This window comes from Rutidosis leptorrhynchoides, chromosome 2, assembly GCF_046630445.1.
Source record: "Rutidosis leptorrhynchoides isolate AG116_Rl617_1_P2 chromosome 2, CSIRO_AGI_Rlap_v1, whole genome shotgun sequence".
NCBI lineage: Eukaryota > Viridiplantae > Streptophyta > Magnoliopsida > Asterales > Asteraceae > Rutidosis > Rutidosis leptorrhynchoides.
Genome location: NC_092334.1, coordinates 583,260,774 through 583,280,063, shown reverse-complemented (window position 1 = coordinate 583,280,063; position 19,290 = coordinate 583,260,774). Strand labels below are relative to the sequence as shown.

At 35.2% G+C, this 19,290-nt stretch overlaps 3 protein-coding genes across 3 annotated transcripts; all 3 read left to right on the top strand.

Moving 5' to 3' along the window:
* Nucleotides 1–4,821: 4,821 nt before the first annotated feature.
* On the top strand, nt 4,822–6,258 carry LOC139889873 (uncharacterized). The gene is made up of 3 exons (XM_071872790.1): nt 4,822–5,330; nt 5,461–5,586; nt 6,060–6,258. Exons 1-3 carry the CDS (start codon nt 4,822–4,824, stop codon nt 6,256–6,258), a joined length of 834 nt encoding a protein of 277 aa, XP_071728891.1.
* Nucleotides 6,259–8,409: 2,151 nt separating this feature from the next.
* LOC139893263 (uncharacterized) lies at nt 8,410–10,737 on the top strand. Its single transcript, XM_071876415.1, has 5 exons — nt 8,410–8,552; nt 9,574–9,688; nt 9,780–9,869; nt 9,967–10,065; nt 10,466–10,737. Exons 1-5 carry the CDS (start codon nt 8,485–8,487, stop codon nt 10,568–10,570), a joined length of 477 nt encoding a protein of 158 aa, XP_071732516.1. The 5' UTR covers nt 8,410–8,484; the 3' UTR covers nt 10,571–10,737.
* A 523-nt stretch (nt 10,738–11,260) lies between these two features.
* Nucleotides 11,261–12,891, top strand: LOC139893262 (1-aminocyclopropane-1-carboxylate oxidase homolog 1-like). Its single transcript, XM_071876414.1, has 2 exons — nt 11,261–12,133; nt 12,493–12,891. The coding sequence occupies exons 1-2, from the start codon at nt 11,303–11,305 to the stop codon at nt 12,742–12,744; spliced, it is 1,083 nt and encodes a 360-aa protein (XP_071732515.1). The 5' UTR covers nt 11,261–11,302; the 3' UTR covers nt 12,745–12,891.
* Nucleotides 12,892–19,290: the final 6,399 nt, after the last annotated feature.

The window sequence follows — 19,290 nt, the reverse complement described above, 5'->3', positions numbered from 1 at the left end:
AACGCTCAAACTCAAATTTTTTATTTTTTTTTTGGGTAAATGGTGTTCACCCGACTAATAACACTCAACCTCTTGGTTGAAATATTATTCTCATATTGCTAAGCTAAAGCGAGTATTTTGAGAAACTACTATTAATATTAAAGTATGCTAACAAAATTTCTTTAACTTATTTAACAATTAAAAATGCTATACATGTAAAATCAAATACAAGTGTCTCGTAGCATGTGTGTCTTTATAAAGATAATGATGATGATTTATTTTGAAGCTTAATTTTGATAATACCACTTATAGGACCATAATTTGCATATGAATGTACAGTAGGTGTAACAAAGGTGATGACTCATGAACAATGATTATAATGATACGAACTGATTATGATTAAACATTTAAACATAATGCTTGTTATATTTTTTTGAACGGCAATTTTTTTTTTGCATCAGTAGATCATTTCTTTCAACGACCCTCATCATTTGCACGTAACACACACGTTCGGGCGGAAACCCGAACCCGATCGACGATACTCGGGAACACATCCATTCGGGCAGTGGTTCCGGGTAGGGGTCCGTGAACGAATCCGGTAAAACCTCCGTATAGGGTCAATATATACCACCATTATTGGTGTTCAGTTGGTTTAAAGAAAATCATGTCATCCCTAAGGATCCAATTACACAAAAGTGGAATTTATCCACAAGCTTTCTTGAACTTATAAATCAATATGGATTTGTTGGTTGAATGGTGGTTAATGAACTAAACGACAAACTTAAGTATGATGATTAACCAAAGATTATGTTTTGATGATGACACGTACATATGTATAAGTAATGACCGACATCTTAACATAAAACACGCAAGGTCGCTAATCCATACTTTATCTTGCAAATGACCAAGTCAAACATAGCTTAAAGAATAGAATTAAAGTTCAGCTAAATACACGGTCAAGGTATGGTCGACCGCATAGCCAGCCGCAGAACTCCAAACTGAATTGCAACGCAGTTTTGTGAAAACAAGTTGCACGGTCGCCACCACGGTCAACCGCAGTGCGGCCGCAGTTTTCTCTGTTACCAATTTTGACCAAATAAAGTTTGACTAGTTTCCGACATCTATAATTCATGAAACCTTTCTCAACACGCTTAGAATAGATGCCTTCTCCATACTCAATTGAGTTTTTGTCATAAAAACACTAATCGTGGTTAATTACGCCTAATGACAAATCAACCAAGACTAGGCATAACACATAAGTGTTAATCAACAGCTTGTGATCTTGATTCTTATCTAGACATCCTTAGTATGATCATCAAGTACCAACACACTTAAGCCAATGTCACTAGAACAATAATTACTATTAAAGATGACTTAGTGATTAATTAAGGGAAAACAAAGAACAATGCTTTCAAGTGTAACTAGTAAAGACTTGTAATCCTAAAATACACTTAGATACATTTAGGATGGTCACCAAGTCCCAACTAGAGATTGCTCTTCCCTTGTGCATGTGTTGGACATTAATGTGTGATTACACATTAATCATGCAATATGTTATATTGCAAGTAAGCTTGCTAAAAGCTTAAATTACAAGTTGTGCAAATATCTATATGATTGATCTTATAGTAACTATCTCTTGCTATGTGTGAGTATTACTTGCTACTTGCTAATATGTTTAATACTCATAAATTTGTCAACTTAATTAACATGCTTGCTATGTTCTTACTAGTTAGGATTCAAGTAACTAGTCTACTCCAACAAATTAAGTGTAAATTGGTTCACAGTGAAATTATGATCAATTGTTTACTTGGTCTTGTCTAAGTAACAAATTGTGATTGCTTGTTCAAGTTTGACTTAACTTTGATGTCTCTATATATTTAATGATCATCTTAGAAAGACATCATTCAATTAATCTATCTAAGCTTATAATAAACATGACTTGTGATTAATTGAAACTAGGAAGTTAATGACATATTGATCAGTCTTTAGAATTGAACCAAATGCATTAAAGTGACTAACTAAGTCTTGACCAATCTGAGATTTCCCAAAATATCAATCAAGACACTTCTCCAAGAATGTTGGGTTTACCACTAATGGAGTGTTATGTCACTTTCATGCAATAAGACCAAATCTCACACACTTAATACATATAGTACTTGTATAGGATGTTTGGTTTCTTTTGCAGGTGCTAGAAGGAGTAAAGGTGCCAAAATGTGGTGTTCAAATTTGAGTCAAACGGCTATACAACGGATACCAATTTTGGACTGGAGCACGCACGGTCGAACCACGGTCGACCGTGCTGGCAACCGTGTGTCAACGACTATATTTTGAATCCTACTATAAAAGGCAATCATTGAAGAGCATTTAAAGTGGACCCTCTTGCATATTTCAAAAGCTTATTTCTAGAGATCACAAGGGCTCAAATTACTACTCAAATGTGATCAAGCAAGAGAAGATTCTATAATCTTTTAGATATATAATTTGGTTGTTGTAAACTTACTAATCAAAATCATTAATCTTGTAAGTTTACTTAGTGTAATGCATGTCCTAGTATTGTCTTAGGATCATCATTACAAAGTGTATAAGTCTTGTAACTTCAATTAGTAGAAGCATAGGCTAGCTTAGTGATCTACTTCCTTAAATGGACTTAGAAAGTTGATTAATCTTATTTGGAGATTAATACTTGTCCAAGATGAAGACAAGTTGATCTAGGTTGGAGTTGATCTTTCAAAGGGATAGAAAGATTAGGTTTGTTGTCTACCAAAGAAGTTGAAGACTTGTAAATCGGATCTCCACCGGGTTTGGAGAAAAGTGTTTAGTGAAGCAACAAATCTCGATTAGTGTAATTGGGGAGTGGATTAAGGTGGATTAGTTAACATCCACTTGAACAACTATAATTCCTTGTGTTTATGTTTTTTACATTACTTCATTTATCATTTTAAACATATACACTACACACATCAAGTTTGAGTTGAATTGGTTGATCCAAGTTAATCGAATTCGTTGATCAATCGAAAAAGTGTTAAAACGTATTAAGTAATTCACCCCCCTCTAGTTACTTACAGGATTGATTTGTGATTACAACTAAACCTAGTCTCTAACAAGCGACTTATGAGTATTCACTCCTTTGTTTGTGTGTTTGGAATGAGAAAGCTTAAGTGACTAGTGTGGAGGAATTAGTATTTATACCACACACTAATTATCCTTACAACTCAAATGCACCTCTCATATTTGCTTACTTTGTGACCCAATAATCTCCCCCTACATGTGTGTTGTGATGGATGTTCGCCACTTATCTTGATCACATAACGAGTTGATATCAGTGTTGGTTCTTGAATTCTAACAATCTTTCCCTTAATATTAGTTGTGATGGATTATCTTCATCATCTATAATATCTCGAAACACTTGTGCCCTCTAGAATTGATATGCAGGTTGGTTCTAAAATTCTTTCTCTTTAAACACTTGTGTATTCTTGTTCATTAAATATGAGCTTGAACCATCTTCAGCTTCTTGATATCTTCTTTGAAGCTCTAATCCCGAGGATACGATAACATAGACTGATAAAATCTTTGAAGGGTATTCAAAAACTTGATCTTCAGTCAAATTATTTTTTCACTTTTTACTTTACTCGAACATTTGTTGAAGATGAAATTTTTTTGAATTGCTTGAGTTGAAAAGAGATGTAGGAATGAGAAATGTTTGAATCATGACTTTTTATGAACTCTTTTGCTCCCCCTAAAATGTAGAATCTTCATTAATTTCCTTCCTTTTCCCTCAAACAAACAATTTTGTGAAAGAAATCTTGAACTTTTTTGATGTCCCCCGTCAAGTGTTTAATGCGAAAGTCTTTGTTCTAATCCTTTGACATTGAAGTTCGACTTGAACTGATATACTCAAGATTCATTCGTTGTTGTAGCAGCTTTGACAATTTGTTTCACCTTTCTTGATTTGGCATCAACCATATATCGTGTCTCATGATGAATATGTTAAACATGTTAATTATGTTATGTTGGTTGATACAATGACTTGCCGCATAAGCAAGTAACTAGAACAAGTTGTATAATCATATTTTTGATGAATTACTAGAATTGTTGAATGTCATGTATTCATCATGCTTGAATTGGTTGATTAAAGCTGATACAAGAAATTTAGGGTAGTAGGAATATGTCATCCACAACTAAATCCCGGTGATAAAAATTAGCGGCACGATGCAATTATCAAGCTCTAACAAAATCATCTCCGTGATTTGAGATGAGATGAGCAAGATAAAGGAAAATTAGGTAAACATAAACATTCACTTTTCAACAAGTGTTTAATTTGCTCATTTGAAAACAAAATTTCAATGCACCAAATCTTAGCTCTCAAAAATCTCCGGTTGATACTAACATTGATTCATGAAGATCAATTTTGGTTAGAAACCTAATTTTTAAAGTAGGATTTTCACTCAGTAAAGGAAAAAGCTTTTTGTATATACAAAGTGTTTTGGCTTCTATTATAAGATGTGATGGGTTAGTTGTGTCTCACCGCTAAACCTTGGTTTAGGTTAGTGACACATTGCAAGTATCAAGCCCTAATAAAATTACCCCAAGTTAAAAAAGGCAATATGGGCAAGGTACAGGAATTTGTGAATTAGGTGGTGTGTCATCCACCGCTACTCCTGGTATTGGACAATGACACATTACAATTATCTCTCTCGTAAACAAACTTTATGGGTGAAAAGGAAAGCGAGGAGCAAGATAATCGTTAGCACAAGAATAAAATTCATGTGACATACGCACTTATGGAATATTCACTTAAGTTATCGTAATAACGTTAGATTATATCATCATGGGTCTGCTAAGATGAATATTTCTCATATGTGTTTTGCTGATTATTTGCTAGTTCTGTGTTATGGTAATGAAGATTCTGTTGCTGTTGTTAAAAATGCACTTGATAGTTTTAGTAAGGTTTCTGGCTTATATTCATACTTGGGTAAAAGCACAATCTTCTTTCGTAGTATATGCATGAGTACAAGGCAAAACATTCTTCATATTATTCCATTATTTTTGAGTAAACTTTCAGTGAGATATCTAGGTATTCCACCAATTTCCAAAAGACTTAGTGTGGGAGATTATAAGTGTTTGATTGACAAAGTGAAGGACAAGGTGAATAACTGGAGGAATGAAAAGTTATCATATGCTGGTAGGTTACCTCTTATTAACTCTATTCTTAGCTATATGCATGTCTATTGGACCTCTGTGTTTATGCTTCCTTCCACCGTAAAAGGTGTTAAAGAATTTTCTTTGGAGTCAAGGGATAATGTTAATGGGAAAGCTAAATTAGCATGGAAAATTGTTTGTACTGCAAAGGAGTAAGGGGGTTTGGGTAAGCCTATTAGAGAGTGGAATCAAGTGTTATTATTGAAAAAATTATGGAAAATAATTGAAAAGAAAGAGTCACTTTGGTATTTTTGAGTGAACACTGTCAAGCTAAAAAAATAGAAGTATATGGGATATAAAAGTTGAAAGTAGGGATAGTTGGAACTGGGCTAAATTATTGAGTCTAAGGGACATGATTCTTGATCATGTGCACTGTGAAATTGTCAATGGGGAGAGCACTTCACTCTGGTATGATAGATGGGATAAAAAAAAGGTCCTCTGCACTTAATCATCCCAAGAAGAGACATGTATATTGCTTGAATGGAGGATAACATTACTGTTGCAGGTTTTAAACAAAGGTACGGTGACTGTTGGCCTGAAGGGTTATGTACAAAATATTCAATCTTGAATCAAATTTAGATTCCAATTATAGTGGATAAAATGGATGAGGTAAAATTGGTAAGTAATGACAAGAATGTTGTGGATTACACTACCCAGCAGGTATGGAAATATTTGAGGGTCTCAAACCCTAACAAGGAGTGGTGGCATGTTGTTTAGTTCAAGCAGATTATTCCTAAACATGCATTTATCCTTTGGCTTGTGGCATGAGATAGATTGCCCACTCATGAAAGAATGCAAAAATGGAATATTGTTGGCACATTTAAGTGTCCATTATGTGATGGAGGGCCTGATTCAAGGGATCATTTGTTTTTTGAGTGCAGGTTTTCAAAGCAATTCTGGGAGTATATGAAGGATAAGATCTTGTTTAAAGGCTTATCTCACAAAATTGGCATTATTCTTGAAGTCATGGCTAGATACCCTTTTAAAAATCAAATATGGAGCATCATTACAAGATTGGTTATTACTGCTGCTGTATACTACATTTGGGGGAAAGAAATAGTCGAATCTTCAAAGGGGTAAAGAGAACTGAGCAGGAACTTGCTATCCTTGCACAAAATTATGTTAGCATCAAGCTTTTGACTTTAAAATTCAAGAGGGCGGTGGCAATTGCTAAAGCAGAAGAAATGTGGAACTTGAAATGGCAGTGAGTTTGATTTGGGTTATTGGGGCTTAGTGTTAGCGTGTCATGAAAGATGGGACAGTTTTATCTTAGTCTCTTGGTGTTTTTGGTGTCATAAAGGGCTTATGCCATCTTGTTTCTTGTTATCGGTTTAATTTGTTTTGGTTTTGCTTTTTGTTTTATTTGGGTATGGGTATGCCCTGCCTTTTATGTCCCATTATTGTGTTAATATAATTCTCTTTTTTTTTTTTCCAAAACAAAAATAAAAAAATAGATAACGTTAGATTATATCTGTGAGCGTTTTGGTAAAGTCTTAGTGACTTTCATAGAACTTAGGTAAAGTTGTCGGACTCATACACTATGCTTATTAGGAAAAATAGTGAAGTCAATCCTTTAAGCTTTTTGGTCCGACACATGGTCTGGTTTCTGATCATGCTATGCAACAACCGTTTTCACATTTTACACCCAATTTTGTTCAGCTGACCTACATTTGTAGATTTCAAAATCTAGTTTTTGTAGGATTTTCGTTTATTTGTATTATGATGTATCACTCAAAACGTTGTGACAATGGCGTTAGACATGTAAAAAACTTGGGTAAGGATGTTGGGCGCACGCATTATCATTGTGAGAAGAAATAATGTGAACCCTTAGTTTATTGGTCCGAGTCTTAGTTTGTCATCTAACTAAGACGTTAACAACCATAGAGTATCCTCAGAGTTTCATGAGTTTGAACTCTTCAACTCCTTGTTGCATGAACATGTTGACTCGTCAATCATGCCAACTTTTGATCTTTATCGATATCATCGAGATAGGTATCTAATTCATTGTCATCAATGTGCCCCCATTGTTCTAGGTAGAAAAACCTCATGATGTTGCTCACCTTGAGCTCTAGTCACTGTTTGACGTTGATGCTCAGGATGATTTTCAATTGTTTTTACGGAAAACTTTTACAAGATTTTTCGGTAACCCTACAGTTGTTCTAGATGTCTAAAAAATACATGCAAATATCAAATGTATGATATATGATTCTCACACATCACTTTTTGATCCATGTACACTTTTGTCTCATAAACTTACAATTATGCCCCTATGGAGTTTAACTTATATTATTATTATATATATTGATCCGTTACAATATTCAAGAAAAACACAATATTGTAAGGATATAAATTGGTTCTTTGTTTGCTGGGTTTTGTTGCTGTACGAAACAATACAAGAGGAAAACAAAGAGAATATTAGTTTCTTTTTTGGTATTGGGAGTTGGACCTAAACAAGCACAAGCAAATTGGGGAATAATGATTTTATTTATTTTCTTTCTACTTTTACAATATGGAACGTAAAAAGCAGAGGCTCCCTTTTCTATTCGATTACATGGATATTTATATAAAACATGATAAGTCCTAAATAACTAATGACTAGGACTCGTAACTAAATCATGAGTCTTTTTTTATTCTTCTGCAAGTAATAAAAGTTGGAATTTGAATCCAACCCATATTCTTTGTTTCTCGGATTCGGATCATATATAATATATAATTAAAAGTAAAATAAGTAATTAAGTGTACATGGATTAAAATGTGGTGTACGAAGATCACCCCCAAAAATGTATAAGTCATCGAACACAATTTACAAAATAAAAAAATACATAAAGTTCAAGCCACACCATCAAACTCACCTCACTAGTTTCACTATTTTTTTTTTCTTTCATGTAAGCGTTTGATCAAAAGGTGTTTATCTTCGCCAAAAGAGTGGCCTTCGTCACCTGTAGTGACCCGTATCTCTTTATATGAACTTTGCGAACAAATCCAATATTGTACGACACCACCACTACTACTACTACAACTTTCTTATTCTATGAGTTGATTTTGACTAATGACTTATGAGTTCCATATACCCTAGGGGTACAAAGCATCTATTTCAATAGTCAAGGTCCTGAATCTAAACTACATATACAAGTTCAAGGGTCTAAACGGCAATTAGCTCATTAAAGCAATACGGAGTAGATTTTTTTCTCAAAATTTAAATAGTGTAAGCTCTCCCACATCTCTGTCCCAATTTCTCTCTCTGTGTCTTCAGCTCCTTGAACTATTTCTAGAGAGAGAAACTAGAGCTCGTAGATTACATCATCAATGGCGTTTTTATCATTCGTCGGTCGTGTACTTTTCGTTTCCGTTTTCGTTCTCTCTGCTTGGCAAGAGTAAGCTCAATCTCTCTTACTTCAGATCTGTCTCGAAAATTTCAAAATTCAGATTAATTTATATATTTCGATATTATTTGTGCTTTTTGTTTCGGATCTGAAAGTTTGAATTCGTTTTGTTGTAGATTTTTGTGTACTTATAGTGGTTTATGAGACTGTTGACTTGTGCTCCTTAATTTCAATACGAGCTAATTTATGTAGTTGTGATTAGGTATAGTTGTTAAGTGACGAAGTTCTGATTTAGAAATATTATTAGGTTTTTGAAATGATTTTGTAGTTAAGAGGTTTGGTGTAAATGATTGATGTTCATAACTACTATCAGCTGCTCTTCACGTGAAAATATCACAAAATTATTTTTGAATTAGATTTATTAATTTAAAAAAAATATGTCATAAGTATAAAATTGGAGAAATTGTCCGCCAAATTGAACTCAATGAAATTACATTATTTTGAATGGATGAGGTAGTTATTTATTGGAATTATATACTGGTATATTTTAGATGTAGAGCAATTCTTATAAGAATTCAGTTGGACAAAATTATGTACAAACTGTTTTTATATGACTATTTGTATAAGCTAATTCCCTCTAGCATAGTTGGATATTTAGTTACAGTATGATTATGAATTTATGATGATTATATGGTTAATATCTTTATTGTTTTTTGCATTGTATTTTAATTAAACTACTATACACGCGGTACTTCTTTATATAATAGGGACTAAGTTTGGACATGATTGCTATTCTGAAAGTAATGATTTGCTGCTTCAGATCTTTATGAGATGATTTCTGTTATGACATCATTATACAAGACCAACTTTTCACTCACATTCACTTAAAGAATACTATTGATACTGCAAACCGTTCCATAGTCACTGCTTGTTTTGATTTTGGACTAGAGTTGTAAATTTTCTAGTTTTGGAAACTATTTTGTGTAGTTTTGTAGTGGAAGGTATATTTTTTTAGCATGTTAAAGGTTTCACAGCACATACATTCACTTAAAGTTATATTTTTTTCATGTAGGTTTAATGATTTTGGAGTTGATGGTGGATCTGCAGCAAAAGCGCTTACGCCAAAGTACAACATGCTTTCAAAACATTTCACAACACATACAGGTGTCCAAATACCAGCTTTTGAGGTATAGTTCATTTCATATTAGTAAGGCGATTCATACTAGTTGACCTTTAAATATTGTTAAGTTACATTATATGGGTTGTTATATTATACAGATTAAATTCTTGATTGCTGGAGCCATAGCCCTTAAAGCCCTTGGAAGCTTCCTTTTCATCTTTGGCAGTACCATTGGTGCTACTCTTCTGGTTAGCAACTCTTGCTTTTAACCACAATTTCCTATCTATATTTTTTTTAATTTAAAATCGCGTGTCTAACGTTGTTTATTTAAAAAACTTGTTGTAGATTCTGCACCAGGTGATCGCCACTCCCATCTTATACGATTTCTACAACCATGACATTGAGAAAAAGGAATTCCTTCAACTGTTCATCAAATTCACACAGGTTAGAAAAATGACTGAACCTTTTCTAACATAATACCTTTATGATTTATTTGAATGCATACTTTTTCGCCTTTTGATGCATATTATTCCGATACATCACAGTTATCAACAAGATATATGATATAATGGGCTTTATACAATATAATGTAGAAGTGGAAAAACTGGAATTTCAACTCATTAATTGTAATAGTTACTTGGGGTCATGGGTAAAAGTTTGAATGTTGGACCTAAAACGGGTCACCTGTGTAAACAAAAAATAGCTAAAAAGAAACGGGTCGTATGGGTTAAATGGGTAGAAAGTTATCCTAGTAAAACCTTCTAAATAGTACTCCGTAATAGTTACAGTATGCATTTAATAATTCCATGTGGTTTGTGTACTTATAAGTGATCGGGTATTACAGAGTTTGGCATTGTTGGGGGCACTCCTGTTCTTCGTTGGGATGAAGAATTCGATTCCAAGAAGATCTTCAACCACAAAGAAGGCTCCCAAAACGAAGACCACCTAAGCATTTGATGGTGGGTGCATCTTAGTTTTCTTATATTTTTGGTTTAGTTGAACTGGTGCCATTTGATGCACTCTTTTGTATGTTTTTGGTTAAGTTCTGTTGTTACTTCGGATTATGCAACATTCTTTGAGTTCTGGTTATAATTTATGGATTCTTCCTTAGTTTAACTCTTGGCTTTTTCGTTAGTTACTGATCTGATTGATACAATGTGACATTTGAGTAACCAAATACGTAGTAATACTAATGTTTGACTGTTGATCAACACTCATGAACCCTAAAAATAGTCAGCAAATGGATATTTAACTGCTATGTTGTAGTTAACTGCATCAGAATGCAACTTATTTTTATCACTTTTTCACTGTATGTAACATCTATAAAATTTTAAGTATTTTTTGTAATGATCTCAAAGCTAAAACAATAACAGATTCAAATAACACGATGTCACAACTTTAGGCTTATAAAAGAAAATTAAACTTCTTATCAAATCAATATGTGACATAATTAAAATTTACATTTTGATGTCATTAACCATTTTTTTAGAATGAATTAAATGATCCATTTTTGCTAAAACAATTTGGGTCAGAGCCGGCAAGGTTACATTTTTTTATTAAAGTCAAAGTTTGCTATAATGAGTGGGTAGCAATGTAGCATCATATGTATAATACATCTTCAGTTGACTATATCTATCCATTTATAGAAGTAATCTTCCCATACAATCATCAATCACAAAAAATGGCAACCATCACAACCACAGCTTCTAAAATCTCACCCTACAATCGAGCAGCCGAACTTAAAGCTTTCGACGAGACAAAAGCAGGCGTTCAAGGCCTAGTCGAAGCAGGAATCAAACATGTCCCTCGCATCTTCATCAATCCACCCGAAACAACCTTCTACAAAACCTCAACCACTTTCGATATTCCACTTATAGACCTTGAGTCCACCGATCGGGCATCAATCGTAGACAAGGTTCGTTCGGCCTCAGAGAATCTAGGATTTTTCCAAGTTGTTAACCACGGAATCCCAATAAGTGTAATGAACGAAGCGCTTCAAGGTGTTCGTAGATTTCACGAACAAGATGTTAACGTAAAAAAAAAGTTTTACACTAGAGATCCTACAAAAGCCTTGGTGTATAACACGAATTACGATTTGTTTGTTTCTCCATCTGCAAATTGGAGGGACACTTACTTTACATTCATGGCCCCTTCACCTCCATCACCTGAAGAATTACCTGAAGTTTGTAGAGATACACAAATCGAGTACTCGAAACATGTGATGAAGCTTGGTGGCTTACTTTTTGGACTTATTTCTGAGGCCTTAGGGTTAAAAACTAGTCATTTAGGTGATATGGATTGTGATGAGGGGCTAGCATATGTTGGCCATTATTACCCTGCTTGTCCCCAACCGGATCTAACGATGGGTGCAACGAAACACACGGATGATGCGTTTATAACGGTGCTTTTACAAGACGAAATTGGAGGGCTTCAAGTACTTCATCAAGATCATTGGATCGATGTAACTCCAACTCCGGGTGCTCTTGTGATCAATATTGGTGATCTACTTCAGGTTAGTCAATTTGTGCATACAATTTTAGATCTAGTTCTTAGAGAAGGTTTCATGATCAGGCTATTCGTGGAGAGAGGATATGTTTACTTATATGTATGTAACCTAATCGGGTTAACATGTGATCGTTTTTTGACATTTTCTATAACCACCTAAGATATGCTGTTGGTGAGGTTTGAAACCTTGTCGTGAGATATATGCAATATAAACTTAGATATAACAAAAAGTAACGTATACAGCAATTTAAAAATAATAAAATCTTCACATCATTATGCTTCGTAAAGGTACGTCGTAAAGCATTTAACACTTCATTTGGAACTAGAAAGTCGGAATTAGAGTGTAACCTTGTTCGCGTTTTGTAGTTGATTTCGAATGACAGATTGAAAAGTGTGGAGCACAGAGTGGTGGCCAATGAGAAAGGGCCGAGGATGTCAGTAGCATGTTTCTTCAGTACATCGTTAGCTCCATCCACGAAAGTGTACGGACCGATCAAGGAGTTAATTTCGGATGAGAATCCAGCAAAATACAGAGAAACCACCGTTCATGACTTTATTCAGTATTCCTTTGCTAAGGGCCTTGATGATGTTCCTCGTTTACTTCATTTGAAGCTTTAATCTGATGATTACTCACTACTATTTAGTATATACGAGTAATACTTATTGTATTTGCATCAGAAAAATAATTTATATCATATCACTTCTATCTATCTATGTAGATCAAAATAAAAGTTGTACCTATATTTCTGTGTGGACTAAAAATAATCACATAATTTTTGTTTTGTTAATTTTTTTCAAGAGGCTGAATTATATAAATAAATAAAAACTTGCATGCAGCTAAAAATACACCACAGAACAAGAAAAAACCAACTACCAACGTCACTTACAACATACAACATGACAAACCACCCAGACTATACAACCTGAAGAAGAAGCCATCTGAACACCCATGAACCACTAAAACTCTAAAAATAAATAAATGCATTACCACAATTTAATCGCATTCAAACAAAACAGCCTTTAGTCTCAAGTTCCCTATGGATTCGAATATGAAAGCGAGGAAGACATCAATTTCATCACTAATAACATTTTCCTCATTCTCCGTCACACCGTTTACAAATGATCTTGATGCCGTTTGTACTTCGTACGAATTGTTTTTAATATAATTAGTAAAATGATGTTTACTTTTTTTTAATTTGAACTTTCGCTTATGACGAAATCTAGATGAAGCAAGAATGACTTGTGTAAAGGCTTTCCGATTTATTTCCAAGATCATCCAAAACACCATTCTCTTTTGTAAAAGGCCCATGACTCCATGAGTCTTCTTTCCACCACCTTACTCTCACAAAGCCCAAAAGTATTAAAAATGGGAGAGCCCATTGAGTCGGTACCAATAATCGAATTTCCCACTACGATTGGTGAAATCTGAAGAAGATAAATTATCGTGAGTCTCATACCCGATTGGAAAGGTTTTAGATATTGTGGTAAAATATGATTAGGTGTCAAAATTTGACCGGGTGTATTTTGATTTTGCCCATTGCAAATGAGATGGATGGCCCATAAATGTCAAATTCGATGCTTTGTGTGTCCAATTCTTAACGTTGGTCTTAAAAAGATCTAAACGGTTTCATATGGATATAATCCGGAACGCATGAATTAAGTGGCAAACTGAATAACATATTCGTTTGTTCTTAACCTTAACCTCTAACTATTATTCTTAAATCAAATGAGAGATTATCTTTCTTATTTATTCAACAATAATCAACCGGGAGTCCAGGCTTTTCATAGCCTATGGGTCAGTGCAGTCTTTTGCTTTCTTGGTTGGATTTCTTTCTACAGTTGGTTTATACTACTTTAACTAATCTCTTTTACAAAACAGATGTATAACCTCCGATCATCGTACAATATCTTAAGATATGCTTTTAACATGGATCGTGACTAATAAAAGGCGTCAAATTTTTCCACCTCACAGTCAAAAATATATGTGACGCCTATATGGCAGGGGCGAAAATATGTGGGGGCAGGGTGGACGCATGCCCTAGTACATTTGTAATTTTCAGTGAATTTTTTTTTGGAATTTTCGATTTTGTCTCCGGTAGATTTTTTTGTCCAAAACTTTCCATATTTTGCCCCTGAAGCCCGTATTTGTCCAAAAGCCTCTGTATTTTGCCCTCAAAGCCCGTATTTGTCCAAAAACCTTCATATGTCAAGACTTAACGGACTTACTTAACTTGATTTAGGTTTTTAAAAAAAATTAGGGTTTGTAAATTTGGGGAAAAACAAGTTTACCAAGCTTTAGATTCAGATGAAGAAGATGAGTAAAAAGACGGTTTTACCCTTACATGCATTGCATATGTCAAGACTTAACGGACTCATTTAACAGGAGTTTGACGGAGGGATGCTAATTGCAAATTTTTGAAAAACAAAGTGATCTAAAGGCAAAAAAAATATGAGGGACGTTGTTAGCAATATGAGGTATAATTTAGGGACAAACGAAGCAAAAAAGTCCTTATTTATTTACGCTGTGTTCACGAGTTTTTTTTTTTTTTTTTAGGTGAAAAGGAATGGGGTGGAGAAGAGAAGAGAATAAGGATGGAAAGGGTTGTAATTTAAAATAATTTATGAGTATTCTCGAGTTGGGAAGAAACTAAAAGAAAGAAAAGGATAATTAAATTAAACCAATATTTAAATTGCATCACATAATTTAAAGTGTGATTCAGATTATTTTTTATTGTAATCTGATGAATATTATAAAAACCAATGAGGCTCTTTAAGTAAATTATCATCGAAATAAACACCATCTCTTCTCTATCTCTATTATTTCAATTATATGATTGTTATATTATTTTTTTCTTGGAGATGTCCCACCCTACTGCCGCTTCTGTATTTTTGCTTTTGTGAGACTTGAGTATATTCGTAAACAAGAAAAAAGACTGGAAATAAATACGCAGTATTAGGGTTCACAAGGATAGAATAATGATTATACATATATAAGAAATGCTTTCCACCACAATCCGCTCAAATTTGGGCGGATAACTTTATGGACAAAAAGACCATATACTATCACCTCAACTCCTCTATTCTCCATTCCTTTCTTTTATAAAAAAAACTCAAAAATGGTTTAGTAGTTCACTATCCTCTACTCCCCTCTCCTTTCCTTTAAGAAAAAAAAACTCGAGAACAGAGCGTTAATATATAGCAGAAAAATTTGGCCCCTAATTTTTTTTTTTTTTATTTTGGATCTACCACTACATAACGTGTGAGTATGAAACTATTTATTATTATTATTATCAAACTCTTTAATAATAAGTACCAATAAGGTAACAATAATGAATATGTAGGAGGATAAGGATATGTATTTGCATGTTGCAACGTAAGGTTATGATACACTTATTGACACATGATAATTAAGGGCACCGAAATGATAAATCATTCAATCACAATAACCACTTTTTCATGATATGTTTTTTGATGTTGAGTATACGATCTATGTAATTCCACACGTATCCTCTATCATGAATGACAATATCCACACGTTGAATATACAATTCTGTCGTTATATATTAGTTATTTACATTTATTCCTTTTCAATGAGAACATAATTTTATTCTATCATATTATTACAAACTAGTGTATTGATAATTAATAACTACTCCGTATTTAACTGTTTTTTCTTTTTTTTAAAAGGGGTTACCCGGTGAATATACTGATATTGACAAAGGTGAAGTCAGGAATTACCAATGAGGATGGCTTAATCAATAATCAAATATATGAAATTTGAAAAGATTGGCTATTAATTTGTGACATATATTTGATAGTTGGGTTCTGAGGAAGGCTTATAATTTTATTTAAGAAGACTTATAATTATTTTTTTCATAATTATACCATCATAACTTGGGTCTCTGTTCGGTCTTGGGGGAGGTTTAGCACCCTCAGCCCCCCCTTGTCTTCGCCCCTGGATATCGACAACGTCACAAAAAAGAGTTGAGTTATAGGACATGCCCTATAACCTCACAAGAAACCAAGCTTTAAATGTTAAAGCAAGCATGAGCCGAAGCTCTACAAAACAGAGAAACATAACCAAGAAATTTTCCAATCCGACTTGAGCATAAGCGCGCTCGGAGTTGACTTCCATCTGAAACTCATGAGCTTTAGGCAAACTGTAGAATAAATGGTCTTATAAAGTTGAACTGGAGAGCGATTACCCTTTTTAAAGAGGCGACGGTTCATCTATTGCCAAACATAGTAAACTGAAGCCGCAAAAAGAAGCTTTATAACGACAATCCTTGCCACATTTCTAACAACAAAATGGCTCATCAACAAAACAAAGTCCTTCCAACCATGTCTAACAATTGAAAAATCAATGTGTTTCAACACTAAGGACCATACCTGCGACGCAAACATGCATGAGAAAAATAAGTGTTCATGAGTATCTTGCACCATGTTACATAGCGGACATAACAACGTTGACTCATGATGAATCTTCCACGCCTTTAATCTATCTTGGGTATTTAACCTTTCACCCATTAAAAGCCAAACCACAAATGCGTGACGGGGGATACACTGTGTGAACCAAACCACCGAGTACCATTGCACTTTAGGTGCGTGCGGACGTATAAATTTTCAAAGTTGATTGATCGAAAAATCACACTTATTGCCATCAATGTCTTTCCACTTAACCATGTCTCTATTAATTAAAATTACATGAGGTGCCAAATTATTAAGTATATTTTACCGATCCACCAAATCAGGCGGCCATCTCCACGTTGCCTGCTCAACGATATCGCATACATAATCATTTAACAGCATACCCCCATGAACAATATTGTTAACTTGAGAATAGGTGTATAACGATATGAATTGATATGTTTGTTGATCCATTACAAAGCATATGCTCACCAATATATAGAACATGAGAACCTAAACCTAATGGACTAAACATAATGGGCCCTTATAGATTGGGCTAAGTAATATAGGCTAACATCCCCCCGCAGTTGGAGTGGGAGTACTACGGACGCTCAAACTGGATCTGAACTCGTCAAATAAGGCAAACGGTAGACCCTTAGTGAAGATGTCGGCAAACTGATATCTAGACGGAACATGTAAGACTCGTACTTGTCCCTGAGCAAATAGATCGCGAACAAAGTAAATATCAATCTCAATGTGCTTGGTGCGCTGATGTTGAACCGGATTAGTAGAGAGATAGACAGAGCTGACATTGTCACAATAAACTAGTGTTGCTGAAGTGAGAGGACAGTGAAGTTCTCGCAAAAGATTATGAATCCAACAAGTCTCAGCAACGGCATTGGCAACTCCGCGATATTCTGCCTCTGCACTGGAACGGGAGGGCGTGAGTTGCCGCTTGGACGACCATGAAAGAAGGTTATTGCCGAGAAAAACACAATACCCAGATGTAGAGCGTCTGGTAGTGGGGCAACCAGCCCAGTCAGCGTCAGAGTAAGCGACCAATGTAGTTGGAGAAGACGAATAGAGCTGTAGACCAAGATCGGTAGTGCCCTGAATATAGCGAATGATCCGTTTGAGGGCATGCATATGCTGCTCGCGAGGATCATGCATGAAGAGGTAAATCTGCTATACTACGTAAAAGATGTCAGGACGAGTAAATGTGAGATACTGTAAAGCCCCTGCAAGGCTGCGGTACAAAGTCGGGTCTTTCACAGTCGGGCGTGACTGGTAAGTTTTGCCCCTGGTTCAACCGGGGTCCTTCATGGATGACATGTGGGCATACCTGCACGTTCAATGATCTCAGTAGTGTACTATTTTTGAGATAAGAACATTCCAGATGCAGTACGAGTCGCGGAAATGCCAAGAAAGTAGTTCAAAGGGCCCAAATCTGTCATAGCAAATTACTTATGTAAGGAAGTGATGATCCGCTGTAGTAAACCTGTGGAAGAAGCAGTCAACACAATGTCATCAACATACAAAAGCAGGTAGGTTGTATCAGATCCCTGGCGATAAATGAAAAGAGAGGTATCACAACGGCTTTGGTGAAAGCCGATCCGCTGAGCATAGCTGGCAAACCGCTGAAACCATGCACGAGGGGCCTGCTTAAGGCCGTATAATGATTTTTGCAATAAGCAGACATGATCCGGGTATCGAGGATCGCGAAACCCTGAAGGCTGATGCATATAGACAGTCTCAGAAAGCTGTCAGTGTAGAAAGGTGTTCTTGACATCTAGTTGGTGGACAGGCCAGTGTGTAGAAATCGTCAAACTGAGAATCGTACGTATGGATGCCAGCTTAACAACTGGACTAAAAGTCTCATCACAATCAATGTGTAACGACCCAACCCTCGTTATACAAAAACACGACCCAAAAAGAAAATTTTCTGGACCTGTACAACTGGACGGCGTCCAGATTTCTGGAGGGCGTCCAGATTTCTGGACGGCGTCCAGCCTTTTTGGACGGCGTCCAAATGGGCTAAAAAGTTCTGATCAGTTTTTCATTATACTCGAACGAAAAACCCGCTTCCCGATACTTTCCAACGAAACCTATTATCACAACATATCAAATTAAGTAAAACTAATAGATTTCCAACATCGAAACGAGTTTTACAAAACTGGGCCCACAACGGCTGTTTTACGAGTTTCGTACAAATCATGAGTTTCGACCACATTAGTTTAACTACCAAACGACACTATGAGCATGGTGTTTGGGGGTTAAACTACCCAAGTCTCGGTCAAACTCCAAAATCTATCAAACCTCAAAAGCGTCCCCTAAACAACAAGCGGGATCTCTAATCCAATCGAATGCCCTTACCCTTATCAACGCCGGAGCCTATAAAAAGATAAACAACGAGAGGGTAAGCAAAACGCTTAGTGAATGCAATAGTTATACACATACATATATAATATACCTACTTGCAACTACTTACACACATACCGCATATATGCTAGCAACACAATTAGCTTACAATTTCAAGTATAAAGCTAGTAACCTCCAATACCGCAAGCTATCAACAACAAAGGCATATATATATGCTACACTACAACACATTAACCATGGTTAACCAATTGAATAAGGGAACGGTGTTTAAAGACCGTCGGAGTTCATAACAACCATTAGTGCACTTAACACGTCGTACACTAACCCCACGGGTGGCATCTTAACACGTCGATACTTCACCCTGGGTGGCGTCTTAAC